Consider the following 22177-nt stretch of genomic DNA (forward strand, 5'->3'; position numbering starts at 1 on the left):
CACCATCATCTGGAATTGACAGCTGAGAAAGGAGCAGAACTGCTATAAAACAATGCTTCCAGTCCCCAATCTCCAGAACTGGGTACCATGGTTGGTAGTGCTGGAGAACATGGAGAGGTCCAAAAGTACCAGGACAGGATTACTCCTCCTATCCAGATCCCAACACAAGTAATCCTCCCAGAGTTGCTCGTGTGAGATGGGTGACTCTATAAATGTGATATATAAATAAATAAAATTAATAACTAGAGCAACCAGTGCTGTCACTGTCCCATGCCCATGTCTCTAAACATATAGGCATTCATACCTAGCCAACTCTGAATGGTGATCCTGGCCACTGCTAAGGTGTCATGACAGATCCCATCTCCCTGGCTCTGGCATCCATGTTGGTGTAGGACCTGAAACCCGTATGGACGGGTTTCTGAGAATGTGACATCACTGTCTTTCCTCAGCTAGATCTCAGTAATATATACTAGGTTTGCCCATTTGTCCACCACAAAATCATGGATAGGCCTGGTCTTAATACAGACAGCTCTAGCATTAACCAGCACCAATTTGAGACCAGGTGGCCCAATGGTCCAGCCACTGAAGCCCCAGGTAGAGGTAGCAGAGGTGGAAGAAGGTACTGCCACCAAACTGGAGAACTCCCTTCGTATAATGTTTCTTCTGTGAAAATGAATTTCAGAATGTTAAAATTACATACTGACATACCAGCTAATTTGGATACTGAAATTGGCTGAGGAACTTGATGATGGTTTCATTGTATCTTCCATCACTAAGAAAAATCCACAAGGCAAATGGTGAGGTAAGAAGGTGGGTATTGCCTGTGCCCAAAAAAGGAAAGAGAATGTACAAAGTGATTGGTAATCTATCTTTAAAAAAAAAAAAAAAAAAAACTGAAAATTCATGGTTTGTTATACATTGTAAATCTGCAGGAAATGTACATTTTCTCATTAATACGCATGAACTGTCCCACTAAAAACAGTTTGTTGCTTGAAACCATGTCAGTGAACTTGGATTTCATTAAAGTATATAGCTAAATGCATAAATAACTACATTTTAAAATTCAGTCATGGTAGTCTTTGGAATTTTAATATAAATGTAAAGTACAGCAAAGGTCATGTTAATAAGACATAGGAAATGTCTTGGGTTAGTGGCTATATGAAGAATTTTACTCTGAATCCAGGATGAAGTGGGTTTTAACACATTAATTTTGAGAAAAAATAATGGAAAGTTATAATTTTAACAATATAAAAGTTATTGTGCTATATTAATAATAAGCTATTAAAATGGTTGCATGGAGCTGGGTAAGAATGCTCAAATATAAATGGATGTCACTTGGACCTAAAGTATTTGTATGATTTATTGAATCATTTTGGCTGTAAAAGACATTGATTTCTGTATAGATTATGACTATCAATATAATCTAATATTATATTGTATAACTCTCACATTAATTTATTGTTTATTTTTCTTTCGGTTGTGTGATCAGGAAAGTTAAAATATGTTTGAATTTAAAATTTTGTCACAAGGACCTTAGTTTTCTCAGTAAACGTTACTGACATCTTATTCTCCTCCTTGATGTTCTTCCTCCTCTTCTGAGCTGCAGATGACTTTCATTGGTGGCATGATCACCTTTTTGGCATGAAATCTTAGCATCAAATAGATACCAGTGTTATATATACCTTGGCAAGGTTATTTAAGTGGCAATTCCAAAAAGCTTTGTAGCCAGACAAAGGAAGCATCTCACATATATATCTTCTTGGAAGGCCGACAAATTGAACTAACTGCTTAAATATGTATTGTATTATATGCTGATGTGTCTGGATCTCTACTGATCAATTATTTTGTGGATGGGTGTGATTAATAAATCTATCTAATACATACAGTAATTTTTCTTCCTTACTGTTAATGATGACTTAAGTTCCTGTTGGGCTTCAGTGATGCTATTAAAGCATTCAGAAGATATTGGCAGGGTTCACTTGGCTGTACTTGCTCTGATTTATCCTTAGGGTAGCAGGAATCCATACCAATTAATCTTTGTGATACTCCATTTTCATGTAAGAAAACATCTTCTTCATTAGCAAAATTAAATAGCAAGTAAAAGAATGTGTTTCCTTTTTGTTTTTAACAGAATCTCTGGATTTTGATTTATCATGATAGCTTCTCATTTTTAACAAGTCATGTAATTAAACATGGCATGGGATTTAGACCTTTTCTTCTCTAAATCCCCTGAATGTATTTATGGAATTCTTGAGATGAGTTTGAGTGCCATATAATGTGGAGTAGAAACTGGAGATCACATGAGCAATTCCTTTGGAGTCCATTAGCGTTAATTTATTACACCTAATAAGGGTAAAACAATAGAGAAATGGGGGAAATAATAGTGTTGAAATATACAGTCACATTTGTAGGGATGGTGTTTTAAAATATTAAAATAATACATTGCAAATATGATAATATTTTAAAAATGAATATACCTATTTCATTAGACAAAAATTAAATCAGGCTTACTTTCCATAAAGTTTAAATATGGATTGAGCTTGACACTAATGTGACCTTATTCTAATATAGATAGTGATTTAAGTAATACATAATAGATTTTTTGTTAACTTACTTAGGTCTTAGGTTATACATCTAAAATCAGTGTTTCTGCTAGCTTTTTATAGAAATCTAGAGATGGTAGTGATAACAAGCTCTTCCTAAGAATAGTGTAACAAACCTAGATCCTCAATCAAATAGAATTATATAAGGGCTTGTTACCCATTCTGACCCAAGGCCTGAGAGAACACCCAGGTTTTCAGATGTTTTTGAACATCAGGGTGATGTTCAGTGATACAGATTTCTGGGAGATGCTGGACCATGTGCTTCCTGGATCCTGATAGATTATATTATTTAATCCAACGTACCTGAAGTGCACTGACTGCCTGATTGTACAGGATTGGAAACAGATAATAAAGAGTATGTTTTGAGGAAGAGAGGACAATTTTTTGTTGGTGGAAGAAGAGAAAGCAGAGAGAAAAAGAATCAGTTCTTTGATAGTGTTAGGCTGTGTTAGTTTGCATTGCTAGTTTCATTGCGATATCAACTGGTCTATTTCCTTTTTAATCACCATCACCATCAATTGGCATTGACAAAATTATCAGTCAATTGCAAAAGGCAGCTTTACTTAGAACAGCTTATATCCTGCGACGATACCGTTAACACCATCAAACAACATCTGCCTATCCCAGGTCCTTGGGAAGGACTCAATAGATGGATAAAAATGCTAAATCCAGTCTAAACATCTGGCTGATGTGTGACCCACAACAACAACGATGATGATGATGATGATGATGATGATGATGATGATGATGGATAGAAGAAGTAGAGTAGGAATCATTGATCAGAAGCCCTTGTTCTCATCTAACTGGCTTTTATTTTGCAGGACACCAGCTTTTTTTTTTTTTTTTTAAATAAAAGTTGTCTTTAAAAACAAAACAAACAAAAACCAAATAGGTGGAAAACAAAAGAAGTATTCATAGAAAAATTAATCATGGTAGGCATCACCTGATGTACTCCTAACAAGGTGCTTCAGGAGCAATAATAGTAATAATAACAATATCACAGTCAAAACAACTTGCAAATAAGTCTTGCTTGTAGATTTTGGTTTCAATAGATCGCAGATTAATATAATAACAATGCCCTCTTGTTTAGGCAACATTGCCCATTTTAGTTGGCAGTGAAGTTTGCAAGAACAAATGAATATGGCAAGATCATGATATAAAATGTTAAAAGTTGCAACTGTCATTTGTATTTAATATTATCACTAGCTATTGTGACATAGTAATAACAGTTCATCACAAAAGCTAGTATATTTAGATAAAAATACCAGATGATTGCTTATTCTTCAATATTCCTTCACTTTTTCTGTTAAAAAAAAGGAGCTGTTAAATATAATAATATTTGACACAAGAAGCAGGTATATTCTTCTGTAATACAGAATAGCATTTACTGTGCTGATAGCAATAGTCAATTATGTGTGTGTGTGTGGGGAGGATATTAGGGTAATATTTGCTCTAGTTACACAAAAATACATATGCAAGTATTATTTTCCCTTAATATTGACTACTCATTGGAAACCTATTTATCATAGTTTTATTATCATCAGCAAAACATATTAATTCAATACTCTGACCTTGCGAGATAGGCCAATAGGTATTGTATTTAAGCAAAAAAAAGTATGCTGGTCTTAGTGCCTGTAGCATCTTCCAATCTGCTTCCACCTACCCTTCCTTAGGTTCAGCTAAATACAGTTAGCAGTGAGTACTCTAGACACATAGGAGGAGCAGTCCTGTAAAGCTTAAAGTATTCCACGACATCCTACCAGTCCAATTATAAGTAAAGTCTTATTGAAAGCAAAACAAACCAACAAACCAACAAAAAATGGTATCTCATCATTAGTCTTAGATGGCTTAGTGAGTTAGTCAGAGCCTTTGGGAATATATAGACATAACCAGGAACAGGAGCAAAAGGCATTTGCCTGGATTTTATGCTGTCCGATAGTATAATATTGATCATACCTATTCCTCTTTCTAGTTAGCAGACAACAGTACCTGTAAACAGAAAAAGAAGAATCAGTGGGACATCTATTATAGTCAGGAATGAACAAAGAAGTGGCGACATTCCTGTTAATCAGCTGTGTGCATTTGTATAGTATTTGTAAAAAACCTTGAAATTCTATAATTTTTATCTTGACCCTGTCAAGATATCAGTCTAGCAGAATGCTATTATTAATGGAATATTTTTCATCTATTTTAAAAGCTAGAATGCAAATCAAGAATTATAATGCAAATGTAAACCAGTTTTTTTCTGTAATTCTAATGTGAAGGAGAAATTTTCTAAAACTTAGCCCACTTTAACCTCTAAATTTGCTCTACACCCTTGAGACAGATTTTAATAATTCTTCATCTGCCAGAAACACCTTTTGCTTCACCACCTCCTAACTTCTTTTTATTGCTTTTTATTATTTTTCTTGCCTTCTACTTGCATCCTTTTTTCCTTTCCTTTCCTTTCCTTTCCTTTCCTTTCCTTTCCTTTCCTTTCCTTTCCTTTCCTTTCCTTTCCTTTCCTTTCCTTTCCTTTCCTTTCCTTTCCTTTCCTTTCCTTTCCTTTCCTTTCCTTTCCTTTCCTTTCCTTTCCTTTCCTTTCCTTTCCCTTCCCTTCCCTTCCCTTCCCTTCCCTTCCCTTCCCTTCCCTTCCCTTCCCTTCCCTTCCCTTCCCTTCCCTTCCCTTCCTTCCTTCCTTCCCTTCCCTTCCTTCCCTTCCCTTCCCTTCCTTCCTTCCCTTCCCTTCCTTCCTTCCCTTCCCTTCCATTCCTTCCTTCCTTCCCTTCCCTTCCCTTCCCTTCCCTTCCCTTCCCTTCCCTTTCCTTTCCTTTCCTTTCCTTTCCTTTCCTTTCCTTTCCTTTCCTTTCCTTTCCTTTCCTTTCCTTTCCTTTCCTTTCCTTTCCTTTCCTTTCCCTTCCCTTCCCTTCCCTTCCCTTCCCTTCCCTTCCCTTCCCTTCCCTTCCCTTCCCTTCCCTTCCCTTCCCTTCCTTTCCTTTCCCTTCCCTTCCCTTCCCTTCCCTTCCCTTCCCTTCCCTTCCCTTCCCTTCCCTTCCCTTCCCTTCCCTTCCCTTCCCTTCCCTTCCCTTCCCTTCCCTTCCCTTCCCTTCCCTTCCCTTCCCTTCCCTTCCCTTCCCTTCCCCACTAAACAGTTCTTCCTCAGAGATAATTAAATCCCTTCTTTAAAGGCTCTGGAATCTCTGATGGACTTCGTTGTCAGGCTGATTTTGGAGACCCCAAGGTTGCTTGTCCTTGAGGACTTCAATTGCCCACTAGGCAGCATTGAGTCTGCACTATGCTGGGAGTTCATGGCCTCCATGGCAACCATGGACCAAAGTGATTGAAGGCTTTACGCATATTGGGATCACACTCTAGATATGTTTTTTGGCCCAATGCAATTGCAACACGATCTGGTTTTGGAGGACATTATCAACAGTCTGTGGATGGATCACTCTCTGATTGATTTTCAGCCTGCTGGGGCCACTCTGTCATGCAGGGTAGTATGGCTTATTAGATCTGTCTGCCCCAGGTGATTAAGCTCTGAACCTAACCTTAAATTGTGAACCTAAGTGTGACTGTCAGAAATAGTAACCAGTAAAATTGTTTAGTTTTACAGGCCAAAAAGCTCTCAGTTACACAGGCCAATGTTCTCACCACCACCAAATGCTTGTATAAGAATCTCTATAGCAGCTCTAGCTAGTTACAGTCTTAGGGACATTTCTCTATAAAATAATATCATTATCATTATCATAATTAAATAAGGTTCCTGCTTGGAATTATCTTCATCCTGGGACCCAGCCTGAATTTGTGCCAGTGCTGCTCACAACTGAGCATCATCCCCTTGGAAGACCACCAGTTGGTCTTTGGCAACATCTGAATGGGAAAATTCAGCCATTTATGCCAATATCAACGCATAACTGAAAGGGACCAGTAATAACTTAAAATCCCGATTCTGTACCATTCCTAAAGACAAATTAGTCTCTCCTTGGACTGTGATTTTAACCCAGCAAGTGCCATATACCTTCATCTGCTGTGAAGGAATTATTTCAAAATTCCTGCATTTAGGTCCAGAGTAATATTTGATCACAGCCAGTTTCCACCAAAACCTTGACTACCTGTTATATACATAGGATTCTGATTCTCAAGGTTTTGTAAGATCTTGTAGTATCTGCATGGTAGCCATTGTCCAGGTGCATTCTGTAATAGGACATCCCAGTCCCCCCCCCCCCCCCGCCCTGCACAATGCTTGACATAACCTGGTCAGCTTTTGGTATTTTGTTGCTAGGATTTGCCTTCCCCCACCCCCAAACTGGTAAAATAGATATTCCAGAGCTTTAATCCTGCCCATCAGAAACTCTTCCATTTTCCAAACGTTGCCTTTGACCACCAGAGATCAGTCACTATGGGGCAGTCTGTAATAAATCCTTTAATTGTCATCTTACAGACAGATTGGCAATAGCCAGTTACAGATCAGTTGCCTACTGAATTTCAGCCTCTGGATTTCCTTTCCCCCCCCTTCCTCAGTTCATTATATAAAAGGATTATTCTTCAGTTCTGCCTCTCCCTTTCTAGCTGTAGCTACTAAACCATCAAGGTTATGCTGTCAAAAATTGAGCATTGCCTTCTTAATTGCTGCATTTTCACTATGATCCATTCCTACCACTTTTGGGAGGACTTAGATCTTGGAATAGAAGAAATATTAGAGATTCGCTTTTTGAAAGGGATGCTAATAAAGATGCCACTGTAATACAAACATCCAAATTTACATCTTGGTATCATCATTATTAAAAAAAACAACAAAACAGAACAAAACATAGAAGCCTCTCCCAGTACCTGGGTAACATAACCAGTGCTTCACTGAGAATGGCTTTAACATCCCTTCGCTTGCCAGACGATGCCCTCCGCGTATCTCAAAGGGAGATTTTATAAGCTCCCTGTCGAACAATGCCTCTGTCCTTGTAGTGCTGGTCAAGTGGAGGACGTTATCCATTATGGCCTCTACTGTCCCATTTACAATGAGCCAAGTTATTAATGGCATGAACTCAAGGGCTCTGACCTTGAAAAAATTGAACTATTTTCTTGCAGATGTGTTTCCAGCTGTCAGCAACCAAGTAGCCACTTTTGCTCTGCTGCAATTTAAACTTAGAAAGACATACATATGTTCTCAGTTGTAGTTTTGGCTTTATTTTGTTGTAACCTTTTCATATCTAATGCTTCTTCTGTTACCCTATTTTATAATTTCACTATGTTTTATTGTTTTTTTTTATTGTTTTTTATGGCATTCCTATGTTATGACCTGTAGTTAAAACAATAAACTTACTTATGTTCTTACTATGATCCCTTAAAATTAGTGATATCTCCTGAACTTTGAAGCCTACCCCCCAGAATCAGCAACATCTATCCTGTTCAGTTGCAACTTCAGCTTGTCTTCCACATTGTTTTTTATTTGTCAGGAGATACTTGAAACGTTCAAACCTTCTCACAGAAGGACATTGGGTATTGTGCATACTGATGCTGATTAGTTATAAAACCGCAAATGATCCTTCTTGTGATTTTATCTATATGTTGCATAGCATGAGATAAGATAGAGCTTTGTGGGAATTCTAAGGATAATTCCCAAGGAACTAAGTAGAAATCTCCCAGTGATACTTTCTGAAAGTGTCTAGAGAGATAGACAGAATACTGTTGTAAGGCAGCATTTCTCTCTCTGCTCCCAGGTATCTCAGTTGGACCAAAAGAATACAGTGAAAAGTTCCCAAGAGTTCCAGATATATCAGCAGGGCCACACTTAGTATCCCTTTTCTACTGGAAGTTATCCATCAGGTTGATCAGTATTGTATCTATAGCACAGCCTTGTCTAAAATCAGACTGGAGAGGATCTAGATAATTTATTTCTTACCAAAGTTTAACACCATGTGTCTTCTCTGCCAACTTAGCTAAATATGGACACTAATTTAAACCAGTTTGACACAGAGAGAACTTCTGAGTCTTTACATAATTTTTGTTTTCAAAGGTAGTACAAGAATAACTTGTTTGCAGCAGAATGTTAAAAACGTGGATTGTCTAAAAGTTCAACCATTTTAGCTTGACTTCTGATTCATACTTCATAGTTGTTACAGGATTCATTGCATCTGTGTTTTTCCACACTTGACCTTGATATACAAAATAGCCGACAGTATCAAATGGGAATTGACATGCCATTACTAACAGATCCATTTAAAAATAACTTCCAGTAAACAAAACACTTAAGAAGGATGTGAGAACTTTTTTTCTCTCTCTTTAAAAACAAAAACAAAATAACACAATTAATAAAGTCTGACTGGAATATGCTGGTAATATGAAGAGATAACTAAGCAGCTTATTTTAAAATGGAAGGGGACTTACAATGGAATCCTTGGTTTAAAAAGCTATTCAATTACAGAGAGAGGCATCGTGTTCGGTTAACTACATACATTAGTCAACCAGCTGAATTAATTGTAATGAATGTCTTGTTTTTTGTCATTGCAAACAAATTAATAAACTATAGTGCTTCTGTTTTTCACCTATGGATGTGATTAATGGTCAGCGTTAAAGATTCTGTTATCTTTTGGCAGTATGAAAACCTGAATGTTTAACAAGAGCACAATTTCAAATTAAAGTAATAAATCAGAATTACTCAAGTTAGTTCTCTTGCGTGATCTCTTCAGATGGTACTGGGAATATAGTATTTTGTCCCATGTAGTTTTGGCAGTGTGCCTCTTTATCAGCTACTGTCTTTCTAGTCACGGTTGTGTTCACGTCTTTGCTACATGCTCTGCTGATTACCTTGGAAAAGGGCAATGCTGTAACTGTTCGACTGACCTTTCAGTTTATTTTCTCTTGTGTAATATGAAACATGAGCTAACAAAGTCTTAGTCTGCTGAATTTAGACAGAAATATGTCTCTGTATTTCAACAGGTTTCTTCTCAAATTAGAGCATTGTCTGCCCATCCCTAAGCATTAATTTAACATAAAAAAAGTAAAATAATCATGCATTGGAGTTATTTGATGTGCCTGGTAGCAAAGAGAATCTTGGGCATCTGTGCTGAGAGGAATGTGTGTGTAGGAAAAGGGAACCCGCCAGCTGTAGACTCCGTTAAATGCACTGAATGCTTGAACAAAGTCCTGGCTTTTTAGAACTTGCACATGTGAGTATGCAAAAAATTAGCCATGATTTTTATGTATCATCAAATCAAAGCAGATCAAATCTTTATTATGGTCATAGGCCAGCACAGTATTTTATTTATTTATTTTGAAAACATTGTAATGTAACATGAAAATGTACAGCATAGTATAGTTGCTGGTAATACTTAAGAAAAAAATCCAAAAGGTTTATTATTTTCTACTTTGGAATGAATGCTTGGAAATTTATGCTTTATAGCTTTTAGATTTCTTATAGGATTACAGTAGTCATGTTATTTTAACTTCTGTCTCATGGGGGTCAAAAAACATTGATATAAAATCTTATGTAACTAACTGTAAAGGGAAAAGAACTGAAAATTTTCATAAAACTGCCTTATAAATGGCAGTTTTAACACCGGTATACGTTAGTGGTTGCTGTTGACAAAATTTGTCATCTTATCTTCTTTTTTTCCCTCAAAAGGCTGAGATGCCCAGAAGCAAGGCATAATGTTACTATCTTTTCAGTAGAAATAATGCGTAAATTCTAATAGTTTGGCTCAATATAGTTTTAAGAAAATATTTTCTGTCTTTCTAAAACTACCAAATAGCATTTTTCCTTTTTTTCTTTCTTCCTTTTTTTAAAAAGTTATTAACATGCTGCTCACTTACCACATTTTAATTACTTATTAGTATTTACATCTCTAGCAGAATTAACAGCTGCTGACTGGAAATGTCAAGGAAATATTTCATTATTGCTGTTTAATCTTTTCAAATATTCTGTGTGTCTGCATTTTTGGTTATTAATTGGAACATATTTTGTATGATGACTTGCCAGTAAAACCCAAGGCTGAAGCATGCATGGAACACTACACTACAGTGGAGCTTTTGTAATTCCTTATGTTGCTGAAAACTGGTTGAAAACAAGCTGGTTTATTGAGGCTCGGGGGATCTTTTGGAACTTTGTGAAATGTCACGGAGGAGGAATTGGTGATACTACATGTTTGGTTATACTACATACCTCATACTAACATAGACGTACCTGTATGAAGAATGCACAGAAATGTACATATATAAAGCTCACAATTGAGCTGGACTCAACACTTCTTGCTAACGGGAGCACTTTGCAGAGTTAGAGTTAAAATGGTCAACACTGTGATATTACAACCCGCCCCCACACACCTGAGACTTCTCCCCATCCCTCCTGGCCCAAGGCTAAGTATTCCCCCCTCCGGTATCCATCAAAAACACATCCCAGAGACACTTTTGCCATGAACACTCAGCAGCTCTGGCCAACAGTTATTCCTTCCCACATATCCACCTACTCCTGTCTTTCCCAACCAGTCCCCTCTCATTGGACAGGCAGGGCCACCCAGTCAACCAACTATCAGAGGGTGAACTCAGCACTCCCCCCCAGCTCTCACCTGTGGGGAAGGCAGGGATTCCTCTACTCCGCTACAAAGTAGGCATTTTGTGACTAGCAGTACCCATTATGGCAACCATTTTGTGAAACTTCCCATGATTAAAAAAAAAAATGTTGTAAAGCCCTTGATATAAATTTAGCATATTAATACTGTAGATTTCCATAAGGAAGAATTCCATAAAGATTAATTCCTTAAGGGATAAATGCTGTTTCAAAGAGATCTTTCTCATATTCAGTGAGTAGTTTCTTGGTAGCAGGAAAAGTGGTATAGCTTCCTGCAGTTCTTTACTAGGCAGTTGATTTCAGAAATCAGTGCTCCACATTTCTTGCACAAACATTGTTAACTTGGAAATGTTGCTCAGCCTTCTAAATCTATGTAAACTGCCCTTTCAAGAACCTGGAGAGGTTGATCTTGCTGTTCTTATTTCACAACAATTCTGTGAAGATAAGCTATTAAATATTAAATATATGGCTGATCAGGTCCCTCCTCAGTGAACTGAGTTCAGCAGGACCGATTCATGGTCTCCTTGATACAACCCTGTTTGTTTCACTGCCTGACTGGTATTTTGGAGTTGTTCAAAAATAAATGAAGTAATAACAAGGGGTCTTTTAGCTGATTTCACTAGATTATTAAAATAGTAAAACCAAAAGAGTGATAGTGAAGGACTCCAAAGAAACTCTAACCAGAGGAAATAGGTATTAAAAGGACAATGCACTACAGTATACATTGATTAATATTAAGGGGGGGGGGGAATCTGAACTATATGCACACTGATGGAATGATTATGGAAGTTCAGTTGAATTAACAGCACAGAGTGAAAACTTAATTCTAATGCTTGGGATTGTTTAAAAAAAGAACAACAACAAATTGTGTGTGGGGGGTGTATCTGTCTATTTTATATCTCTATCCAGGCAGCCCTTACTAACCACTCGTTCAGTGACTGTTCAGAGTTATGCCGGCACTGAAGAAGGAGATTTATGACAGGTCCTTGAAGTTGCAGCCGTTGCAGTGTCCCCGTAGTCAAGTAATCATGACTTGGGCGCTTGGCAACCGGCACATATTTATGACAGTAGCAGCATCCCTCAGTCATATGATCACAATTTGTGTCCTTCACAGCCGGCTTCCAACAAGCATAGTCAGTGGGGAAGCTGGCAGGAAGTTGCAAGTCTGGGTCACATGATGTCATGCTTAATGACTGTGGGTGATTTGCTTCATGACCACAGCTGGAACTGATGTAAGTTGGTGCAGTCACGTGACATTTCACTTTACGACTGTGTCACTTAGTGACAGAGTTGCCAGTCCCAAACGTGGCTGTTAAATGAGGTCTATCTATATATCTGTAGAGTGAATGTACATGGAATATTGTGTACAGTTCTGATTACGAGACTCAGAAATAATAAAAAAGAGCTTTTTCTACCAAGGGCTTAGTTTACTTCTACACTATGCACTAATAGTGTGATAAATCCAGCCTAGCCTTCTCCCTTAATAAACTGATGCACCAACTTACATCCGTTCCAGCTGTGGTCATGAAGCAAATCACCCACAGTCATTAAGCATGACATCATGTGACCCTTCTGTATATATAACTACTTTGATATTTCAATTTGATTTATCCTATGAATTATGAGACACCTGATCAAGATATTCAGATAATATTTAGTTGACTTTCTATTTTAGGGGGTTATCTACTATGAATCACATCTCCATACCAATAATACTTGAAAAGCTTTCATATGTCAAGAAAAGCCAATTTTCTATGCTATACCTCTTATGAACTTTATTTCCTTTTTGTATCTTGGTATAAAACATACATAGCAGGGTCTGCATGAGCCTTTTCAGGAAAATTATAGTGGATATTGCCTGGATGAATGTGTCTGACCAGGTAATCTAATATTTACTGTTTTTTGTAAGAAAGCAATACTGAGTTCAGTCTTCTACATTTGTAGTTACATTTTTATTCAGTTACAGATATGCATATGATATTCATTTATATGTGGGAACTGTACTCAAATTCATGAGGAAGTTCATTTCAGTGCCACTGATAATATTCTTATAGATTTTAGTTCTGTTTGGACAATGCTTGCCCCTCTTGGGGTCATGTCTGGTAGCAGATATTTTTGGTATTCATAGCTAAATATTTTATTTATTGATTTGATTTGATTGATTTGATTTATATGGCCAAAAATAACTCTGGGCAACTTACAGTCAATTAAAAACATAAAAATTAAGGAACTAAAAATAAAACACCAGGATAGGGAGGAAAAAAACACCTAATAACAGAATAGGCCAATCGTTGTATATTCCATTCAGCATCTTTAATATCTGGATGCCCTTATCCTATGCTATAGGTCATCTCCTCTGCCAATACTAAAGGGGTTAAAATAATCTACTTTCTCCAGAGCCATTTCAGGCTGGAACCTCACTAATTTCTCAACAACCTTCCTGCAAAAGGGTAGGTTGGATATACTGTAGGTCAGAAATTATTGAAAACCATTTGATACAGCAATGGTTTAGGCAAGAGCAGATGAACCACTGCTTCTTAAATTCTGGTGGGATCATCCCTTCACTCAAGGATGCATTCACTATTGCTTTGTCCCAACCACCTGTTGGTTCCTGGGAGGTTTTAGACAACCAGAAGGGGCATGACTTTAATACACAGGTGGCCACATTTACAGCATTGAAGGTTCTTTCACCTACCTCAGGACCAACAGGTTCAAACTTTTCCCATGTAATAACACTGGGTACTGTGGACCTTTCTGGGAGGAAATGCAATAGAATTGATAGAGTTTGTAATGATGATTGTGGTTTTCCTACAATTTTTTTTTAAAAAGTTCTTTTATGAGAAAGATTAGATGGTTTTTATATTTAATTGACCAGTTTTGTTGTGTTTTTGACCTTTCTCCTCCCAAAAATGTATAACTTGTACTTTCCTGTATTTTTGGTTTGACTTATATTTTATACATTCAAAGTAAATTGAAACAAGCTTCAGAATTCCATCACCTGTCACACATTTGTTGACAAAGCAAATTTATATTTAGAGGTCTTCTGTGGGGGAAGGAACAGGTTCTGCACTGCATATTAAGAGAACTGTTGACAGATCTTAAAGATCTTACACAGTTTTATTGCTTAATAGTAAAGTTCAGATTCTTTACATTTGAGGCATATATATATATATACATATATATATATATATATATATGTATATGTATTTGGCAAGTCACTTTCTTATGGTCACACATTGCAGTCAGTACTACAGTGCTTAAGTGTGTTTTCTCTCCACCCCACCTCACCCCACCCCCTGCTTTGCCTTCTCCTGTCTGAACTGAGAGGTTTGTAGTAGATTTGATAGATACTTTTATCAGAAAATCCATACACTGGGAACATGAAAACCTTAAATGACCAAAGTGTATGAAACAGTATATGGACATTGTGGAAATAACGATAGAAAAGTGTGGATATATATAGTGAATGGTGCTGGTATAAACTAATTTTAGCTATGCTTCAATTTGTTTCCCTTACGATATTTCACACCCCTTTTCTATGCTCAGAATATTTCTAACACCAAGATGAAATGATGAGATTGTTGGCTGGTGTGGATCTTCCAGGCTGTGTGGCCGTGTTCTTGAAGTTCTGTTTCCTAACGTTTCGCCAGCACCTGTGACTGGCATCTTCAGAGACAGGAGCAGTTCTCTCTGTGCCCAGGGTGATGTGACCCTTTTGTGGGTGTTTATAGAGATCTAGGGGGGGAAGGGGGGATTGGGGGTGTGTGGGGGGGTTGGGTTACTGAGTGGGTGCTTGTTTTGGTGTCAGATTCTGTGTGTATCTTCCTGGGGATTAGGCAGGGTTTTTTCTTCTATTGAATTGTTAATGAGGGGCTGCTGGGGGTGATTAGCAAGTTCATTGTGTGAACTGTTCACATGTCCTGGTGGTTGAGCTGAGTTCGTTGACCTTTTGCAGGCTGTATTTTTCAGGATTGGTAGCCAGGTTTTGTTGATTTTTAGACTCTCCTCTTTTTTATTGAAACTGTGCTGGTGTTTGTGAATCTCAATGGCTTCCCGGTATAGCCTGGTAGAGTGGCTGTTGGTGTTGTCCAGTATCTCTGTGTTTTCAAATAGGATTTTGTGTCCAGTGTGCTTGAGAGCATGTTCAGCTACTGCAGATTTTTCTGGTTGCTGTAGTCTGCAGTGTCTTTCGTGTTCTTTTATCCTGGTAGGGTTGCTGCGTTTTGTGGTCCCGATGTATACTTGCCCGCAACTGCATGGTATGCGGTATACTCCTGCGGCGGTGAGGGGATCCCTTTTGTCTTTTGCTGATTTTAGCACTTCTTGTACTTTTCTGGTGGGTCTGAAGATTGTTTGGAAATTGTGTTTTTCCATCAGTTTTTCCATGCGGTCTGTGACCCCTTTGATATAGGGCAGAAATACTTTGTTGGTGGGTGGCTGTTTTTCTTCTTCAGTCGCATGTTGCTTTCTTGGTTTGATGGCTCCAAGAATGAAATAAAAAGAGCCATCAAACCAAGAAAGCAACATGCTACAAAGTATTTCAAAGTACAAGAAGTGCTAAAATCAGCAAAAGACAAAAGGGATCCCCTCACCGCCGCAGGAGTATACCACATACCATGCAGTTGCGGGCAAGTATACATCGGGACCACAAAACGCAGCATCCATACCAGGATAAAAGAACACGAAAGACACTGCAGACTACAGCAACCAGAAAAATCTGCAGTAGCTGAACATGCTCTCAAGCACACTGGACACAAAATCCTATTTGAAAACACAGAGATACTGGACAATACCAACAGCCACTCTACCAGGCTATACCGGGAAGCCATTGAGATTCACAAACACCAGCACAGTTTCAATAAAAAAGAGGAGAGTCTAAAAATCAACAAAACCTGGCTACCAATCCTGAAAAATACAGCCTGCAAAAGGTCAACGAACTCAGCTCAACCACCAGGACATGTGAACAGTTCACACAATGAACTTGCTAATCACCCCCAGCAGCCCCTCATTAACAATTCAATAGAAGAAAAAAACCTACCTAATCCCCAGGAAGATACACACAGAATCTGACACCAAAACAAGCAGCCACTCAGTAACCCAACCCCCCCTTCCCCTCCCCCCTCAGATCTCTATAAACACCCACAAAAGGGTCACATCACCCTGGGCACAGAGAGAACTGCTCCTGTCTGTGCTTCTGCACTCTGAAGATGCGGGTCACAGGTGCTGGCGAAACGTTAGGAAACAGAACTTCAAGAACACGGCCACACAGCCCAGAAGACCCACACCAGCCATCGTATGCCGGCCATGAAAGCCTTCAACAATACGATGAGATTGTTATTTATATAAGTGCACATAAGCTTCCCTACCCCTCCTGGAATTCTAATAGGTGGTGGCATTATGTTTTCTGCCATATATGTGGTACTATCAATCTTCAGTGATATACTGAGCCAACTTTGCAAGACATGGCAGACCAATATTACATAAACATGAATCTTTGCAGATCATATTTTACAGTATGCCATTCATTTGGAAGATACTATCTGCATACCAGCCATGTACTTGTAACCCATCTTGGATCTTTTAGAAAGAGATAGGATCACTCCTTAATAAGGAAACCACTAAACTCATACCTCCAGCATAAGCTATCAGTGGATTTCATGTCTGCTATACTGCCATGCTGTAATTGTATGTGGGAATGACCTTGGGAGATGTGGAAGAGCCACAGCAAAGGGAACCATTGGATAAGAGACATCTTAGTCCGCAGAAGGAATATGGGCATGGCATACATCTCAGAAGGGACCCTCCCTAGTTTTTTGGACTGTGAAGGCGATGGAAGAGAAATGTACTTTCAGGCTTGCAAGATTCTGTTAATGTTACCTTTCAATAAAGTAGAGCTAGTACTTCTCTGTATGCTTCCTCTCTGTCTGCCTCACAAGGCTGATGCATGCCTATTCACTATCTTAAACTTTTAATTCTCGATAGGATTAACTGGCCTTGAAATTCAGAATAAGACAACTCCAAACATTTTGCCACCATTGAAGAGAGTGGATTGGTTTAAGTTATAGATCTGAGAGAGATACTAACATATTCCATTGAGAAACAATTCTTAATGTTTCTGATAAGATCATTCCAACTCAGCATTCTTCCTTTTAGGCTATCCACAGCTCCAGGATCTTCACAAAATGTTTGGTGGCTGCTTGTAAGGGATCCAATATATTCATATTGGGATACTTGGTGTTTAGATACCAATTCTAAGGCTCACCTGGTTTACCATATCAACTTCAGTCTGCATCTCTCCAAGCGTAGTGTCTGAATTGGTTGAGAAAACTCCTTTTAACCCTAAGATATCAACAGTCATTGGGACACAACTGAATTCAGTTGAGACAGATTTTCCTATGCCTCCAGTACCTGTTCTTGTACCTAAAGAAGTCACACTCACTGTTAAAAAGTGCATGTAAAAGTTGTACCAAAAGTCAGGCCCCATAGACAATTTATTATATAAATTACATTAAATGTTTGAATTGTTGCCATTTTCTTCTAAAGAGTTCGATACTTGTTCGATGCATGACTATTGAAGATTCCTAAGTCCAGTAACATTTCCTCTGGGGGAAAAAAATTCTCCCAGCATCTTCTTGATCTTATGGCAGTATTCTTAGTTAAGATACCTCTTGCTTGGCCTGTACCAGCACCACCTCTCAAATGAGATTTTTCACAGCAATCCATGAATCAGTCATGGAGTGCCATTTTTCTCACTACTTCCATCTGTCACCACAGATGACTTTCAAATAAGAAGGAAATTGTGTTCAGCATAACTACCAATCAGAGGCCATTGGAACTGGCAAGACAACAAACTCTTGGCATATGGGAAGGAGGTTTGTTTGTTGCATTTCAGCCAGTACTGAGATACAAAATAATACAGACTGACTTACACAATTCAGCAGCAAACAAAAACAAAAAAACAAAATGAAAATAGGAATAAAATCCCAATTCATGCTACACCTGGAAATATATTTTAAAAAGTGAAACATTTCATACTATATAGCTCAAATAGCTAGAGGTGTATCAAGGACAATCAATGTATGGTAGTAGGGCTGGATCAAGACTCCAGGGTTACCCACAAATGGATTGGTGAATCATTTGGGAGCGACTTGTGCCTTATTTAGGTGCTGGGGACACCAGCACCAGATCTCTTCGCTTCAACTGTCATCAAAACTGTCAATTGGAATTTATGTGTAGGGATAGTTATGTCTATGTCTCTAGGTAGCCTCTGGATGTGGAGCAATAGAATTAAATAAGCATCCCACTGTCCATAAACTTCATATGTAAGTTGTTTTACAAGTGATGAAGTCTTCTAAACAAGACTATTGATAAGAGGGACTGCTTGTTAAATCTGATATGTAAGCTCATAACATAGCCCCATCTGTCAACATTTTATGAGAATGTTAAAACAGGTTAGGAAGGCTTAACCTTGCAAGTAAAATGTTAACATAATCAGGTGGAATAAAATCAGGTGGAATAACCAGTAAGTGAAGCCCAAGGAGCTTCTTAAGAAGATGCCCAAATCTGTAGCATGGCTTTAAATAAACCTAAACTATTTCCTAGCAATGACATTTCCCCCCAGTTGTAATATCTTAGTTGTCACTATGACAGATGTTTTCTTTGAACAAATGACCCTTTTAAGCTAGATAATGTGAATTGTTGCCCTGCTATAGGTTTTGTTTTCTCAATAAAAACTTTCTCAAGAAAGCTTGGGATACTGTTGGCTATATATAATTTTTTTTTGAAAAAAAATTAATAACTGGGCTCAGTGAAATACAATAGAACAGAAGATTTGAACAATTGCCTTCATAGATTTAAATACGTTAATATTTAAAGCAGTTAACTGGGATCAATGTGGTATGACAAAAAAATCTGAATATAATTGGATGTTTTGTGTATATGTAGCAGTTTCCTAAAACACATTCTTTTATCGAAGGTATGGTATTTTTCACCGCATCCTAAAGAACATTGAAGAAAATGAAGGTGGTCTTGACAAATTCACAAAGAGTTACCAAACATTTGGAGTCAACAGATTCATAGATGGAGGATTATACTGTAAAGAATGGGCTCCTGGTGCAGAAGCAGTGTTTCTTACTGGTGATTTTAGTAAGTATTTTCCAGCACATATGAATATATTTTACCCTTATGGCGTGTCTAAAATCAGTCACAAAGTTGTGGATCTGTTTTAGTTTTGCTAAAGTTTTAAATAAACATTTTAAATAAGATGTTTTAAATAAAATATTATTTGTTTCAAAGCTTCTGGAAAATTTTGTGAGTTGATAGGCTACTGCTAAAATCAGAGGATAAAACCTTAACTAAAACTTTTTTAACTGGAAAAGATACGTGAAGTGTGCTTGTATTCAGCATAGATCAAGATTATAGAACAATAGTTACCTAAGTAAGTTTGGTATCGCTTGATTCTTGATCTTTGCTTTCTAATCCAAAATATCATGAAATTTACTAGGTGCCCTTATGATAATTACCATGCTACAGTGTGAATGGGAAGTAGTGTGGACTGTTTACAGTTGCATGCAAAAGTTGCAGGCACCTCTGGTTAAATTATGTTTCAGTCAATTCCAGAGTGATCAGAAGCAGACTCAGCTTCTAAATACTAAACAATAACAACTTTCTGCAAATTTGAATGCTTACATGTTGTTTACAGATTCAAAATAAAATATTAATATGTCAGGTGGAAAAAATTGGACACCTTTTCAGTCTGTACTTCAAAATATTTCTTTTGGGACAAATAACACTTTTCAAACATTTTCTGTAGCATTCATATTTCTTTCATGTAAGTACTTATGGATAGCTTGGAATGGTCTTTACAATTCCCTGACTTGAATCATTGAAAATCTGTGGGGAGATCTCAAACATTCAGTGCATGCAAGGAAGCCAATGAATATTTCTGAGCTGAAAGAGTTCTGCAAGGAAGAACAGGAAAAGGAAAGGGAGAAAAAAAACAAAACACAGCGGAAGCAAGATTATAAATACTCTCAGCTGGCTGTTATTTCTGTTTAGATCTATTTCATGTAGAGGTTCTGTCAGCTTTCGTTCATTAGGAATTCATTGAGACATACAATTTGGCCAATGGTGTCTAAACTTTTGTATACAACTGTATGTGGTCGTGAAAGTAGTTAAAAATATGCTTATACATAGCTATTTTTGCTTGTTTTAAGAATCACATATCTTTCACAGCATTATACAAGCTACCTATCTGATTGGGAACTTAAACTTGGAAAATATACAACAATGACAAAACTAACAGAACAAAACTAACTATACATAACAGAGGTTTAAATATAAGCAAGAATGGTTCCCATACATGCAAGATATCACAAAGCACAGTAAATACTTACTGCCTGGCTTCTAACGGGGCTTAAATGTATTGTACAAAACATAGTTAAATTAGCAGATGTACAAAAAGGGGGACGTTAGAGATCCAATAGTTCTTTTCCTTTTTCTTTTTTTTTTCCTTGTTTTTTTGGTATTTTAATTCTTGTTAAATTGGTTTTGTTTATTTTTTCCTTTACTTACACACACACACACACACTAGAGAGAGAGAGAGAGAGAGTTCAATACTAAGTAACAAGCTGAAGATTGAAACCTTTATTGTACAACAAAGAATTTGATATAATCTGCCATAGTTTCTTTCTTTTTTCCTAATGTTGTACTCGATTTATGCTAAGTGATCTATGTGGCATATATTATCTGCTATATGTGCCATATGCTATGTGTGGCACAATATGAAAAAGTCAAATAATGTTATGTTGGTAATATTGATATCCTAAATTGCAATTAATTTAGGATATCAATATTACAAGCATAACATTATTTGACTTTTTCATAATGTGCCACATACAGCATAGAGAGCCAGTTTAATAGAGAGCCAGTGTGGTGTGGTGGTTAAAGCATCAGACTAGAAACTAGGAGACTGTGAGTTCTAGTCCTACCTTAGGCACAAAGCCAGCTGGGTGACTTTGCGCCAGTCAGTTTCTCTCAGCCCTAGGAAGCAGGCAATGGCAAATCACTTCTAAAATCTTGCCAATGAATCTACGGGGACTTTTCCAGGAATTTGCCAGGAGTCAAGACTCACTTGAAGGCATCAAAACAACAACAATTTGTAATACTTAAATTGTAATTGCAATACTGATAGAATATTGATTTCTCTTTTGTTTATACTATAAGTTATATAAACAATAGAATATCGATAATTTTAATTAATGCTTGTACAAATATGATTGTATCAAAACAATATAATGTACTCAGATTTACAACAATATAATAAAACCCATTTTATATATAAACTACCAGTTACCTTTCTAGCAGCATTTGCATATCTTAAATTTTATCCATCCATTTTTTCATGGTTTGATGAGATTGTAGGCTACTTAACCAAGAAATTGGGATTGCAAGCCACAAAGGGCTCTAGCTTTTGCACTAAAGTTTTGTATAGATCCAAAGGATCATGAATAAGGTTGGTCGACATGAAGCCCGATCAACAATTCTGTAGACTGCCAGTACCCTCTTCATCTTTTGGTCGAGCCACAAGGTCCATTTGGCATGACATCTTGCTTGCCTTGCTGGAGGACTGAAGAGATAAAATGAGCCTCCAGGTGCATCTGCCAAGTGGATCACTTCATTGTCCTTACAGCACAATTGCATTGGTCTTTGATATATTAATTTTCAGATCCATATTCCTTGTTGCATCATATAATCTACCTTATATTGCTGCAAATGATGTTTGTTGTTCTCATTTAACAACAGGATATCCTTTGCAAACAAAACTCCATGCACATTCATGTCCTCAACCACCATGTCTCTAACACTGCCACAAACATCCCATATACATTTATTTATAAATACAGTACATTAAATTATTAAAAGTATATCACAGATCCTTGTCTTACTGCCTGCTCAATATTGAACTATTCACTTACATCATATTCCAATTTTATTATATTCACCAAGTAACCTTCAACTCTGTGTAAAACAT

General features: G+C 37.4%; 1 protein-coding gene across 4 annotated transcripts in view; it reads left to right on the plus strand.

Moving 5' to 3' along the window:
• Positions 1–22177, plus strand: part of GBE1 (1,4-alpha-glucan branching enzyme 1) — a 141859-nt gene that overhangs the window by 15263 nt on the left and 104419 nt on the right. For 2 of the 4 annotated variants that reach the window (XM_088144573.1, XM_088144574.1), the window contains exon 2: positions 19121–19290. The exons of 1 other annotated variant lie outside the window; for it this stretch is intronic. In XM_088144573.1, the coding sequence (XP_088000699.1) occupies positions 19121–19290 (170 nt within the window). Of the gene's footprint in view, positions 1–9495; positions 9749–19120; positions 19291–22177 lie in introns of those variants that run through there. One more of the 4 variants, XM_088144575.1, reaches the window with a different exon arrangement.

This window comes from Python bivittatus, unplaced genomic scaffold, assembly GCF_059951505.1.
Source record: "Python bivittatus isolate LINGU-HERP-01145 unplaced genomic scaffold, Pbiv_v1 ctg000350_np1212, whole genome shotgun sequence".
NCBI lineage: Eukaryota > Metazoa > Chordata > Lepidosauria > Squamata > Pythonidae > Python > Python bivittatus.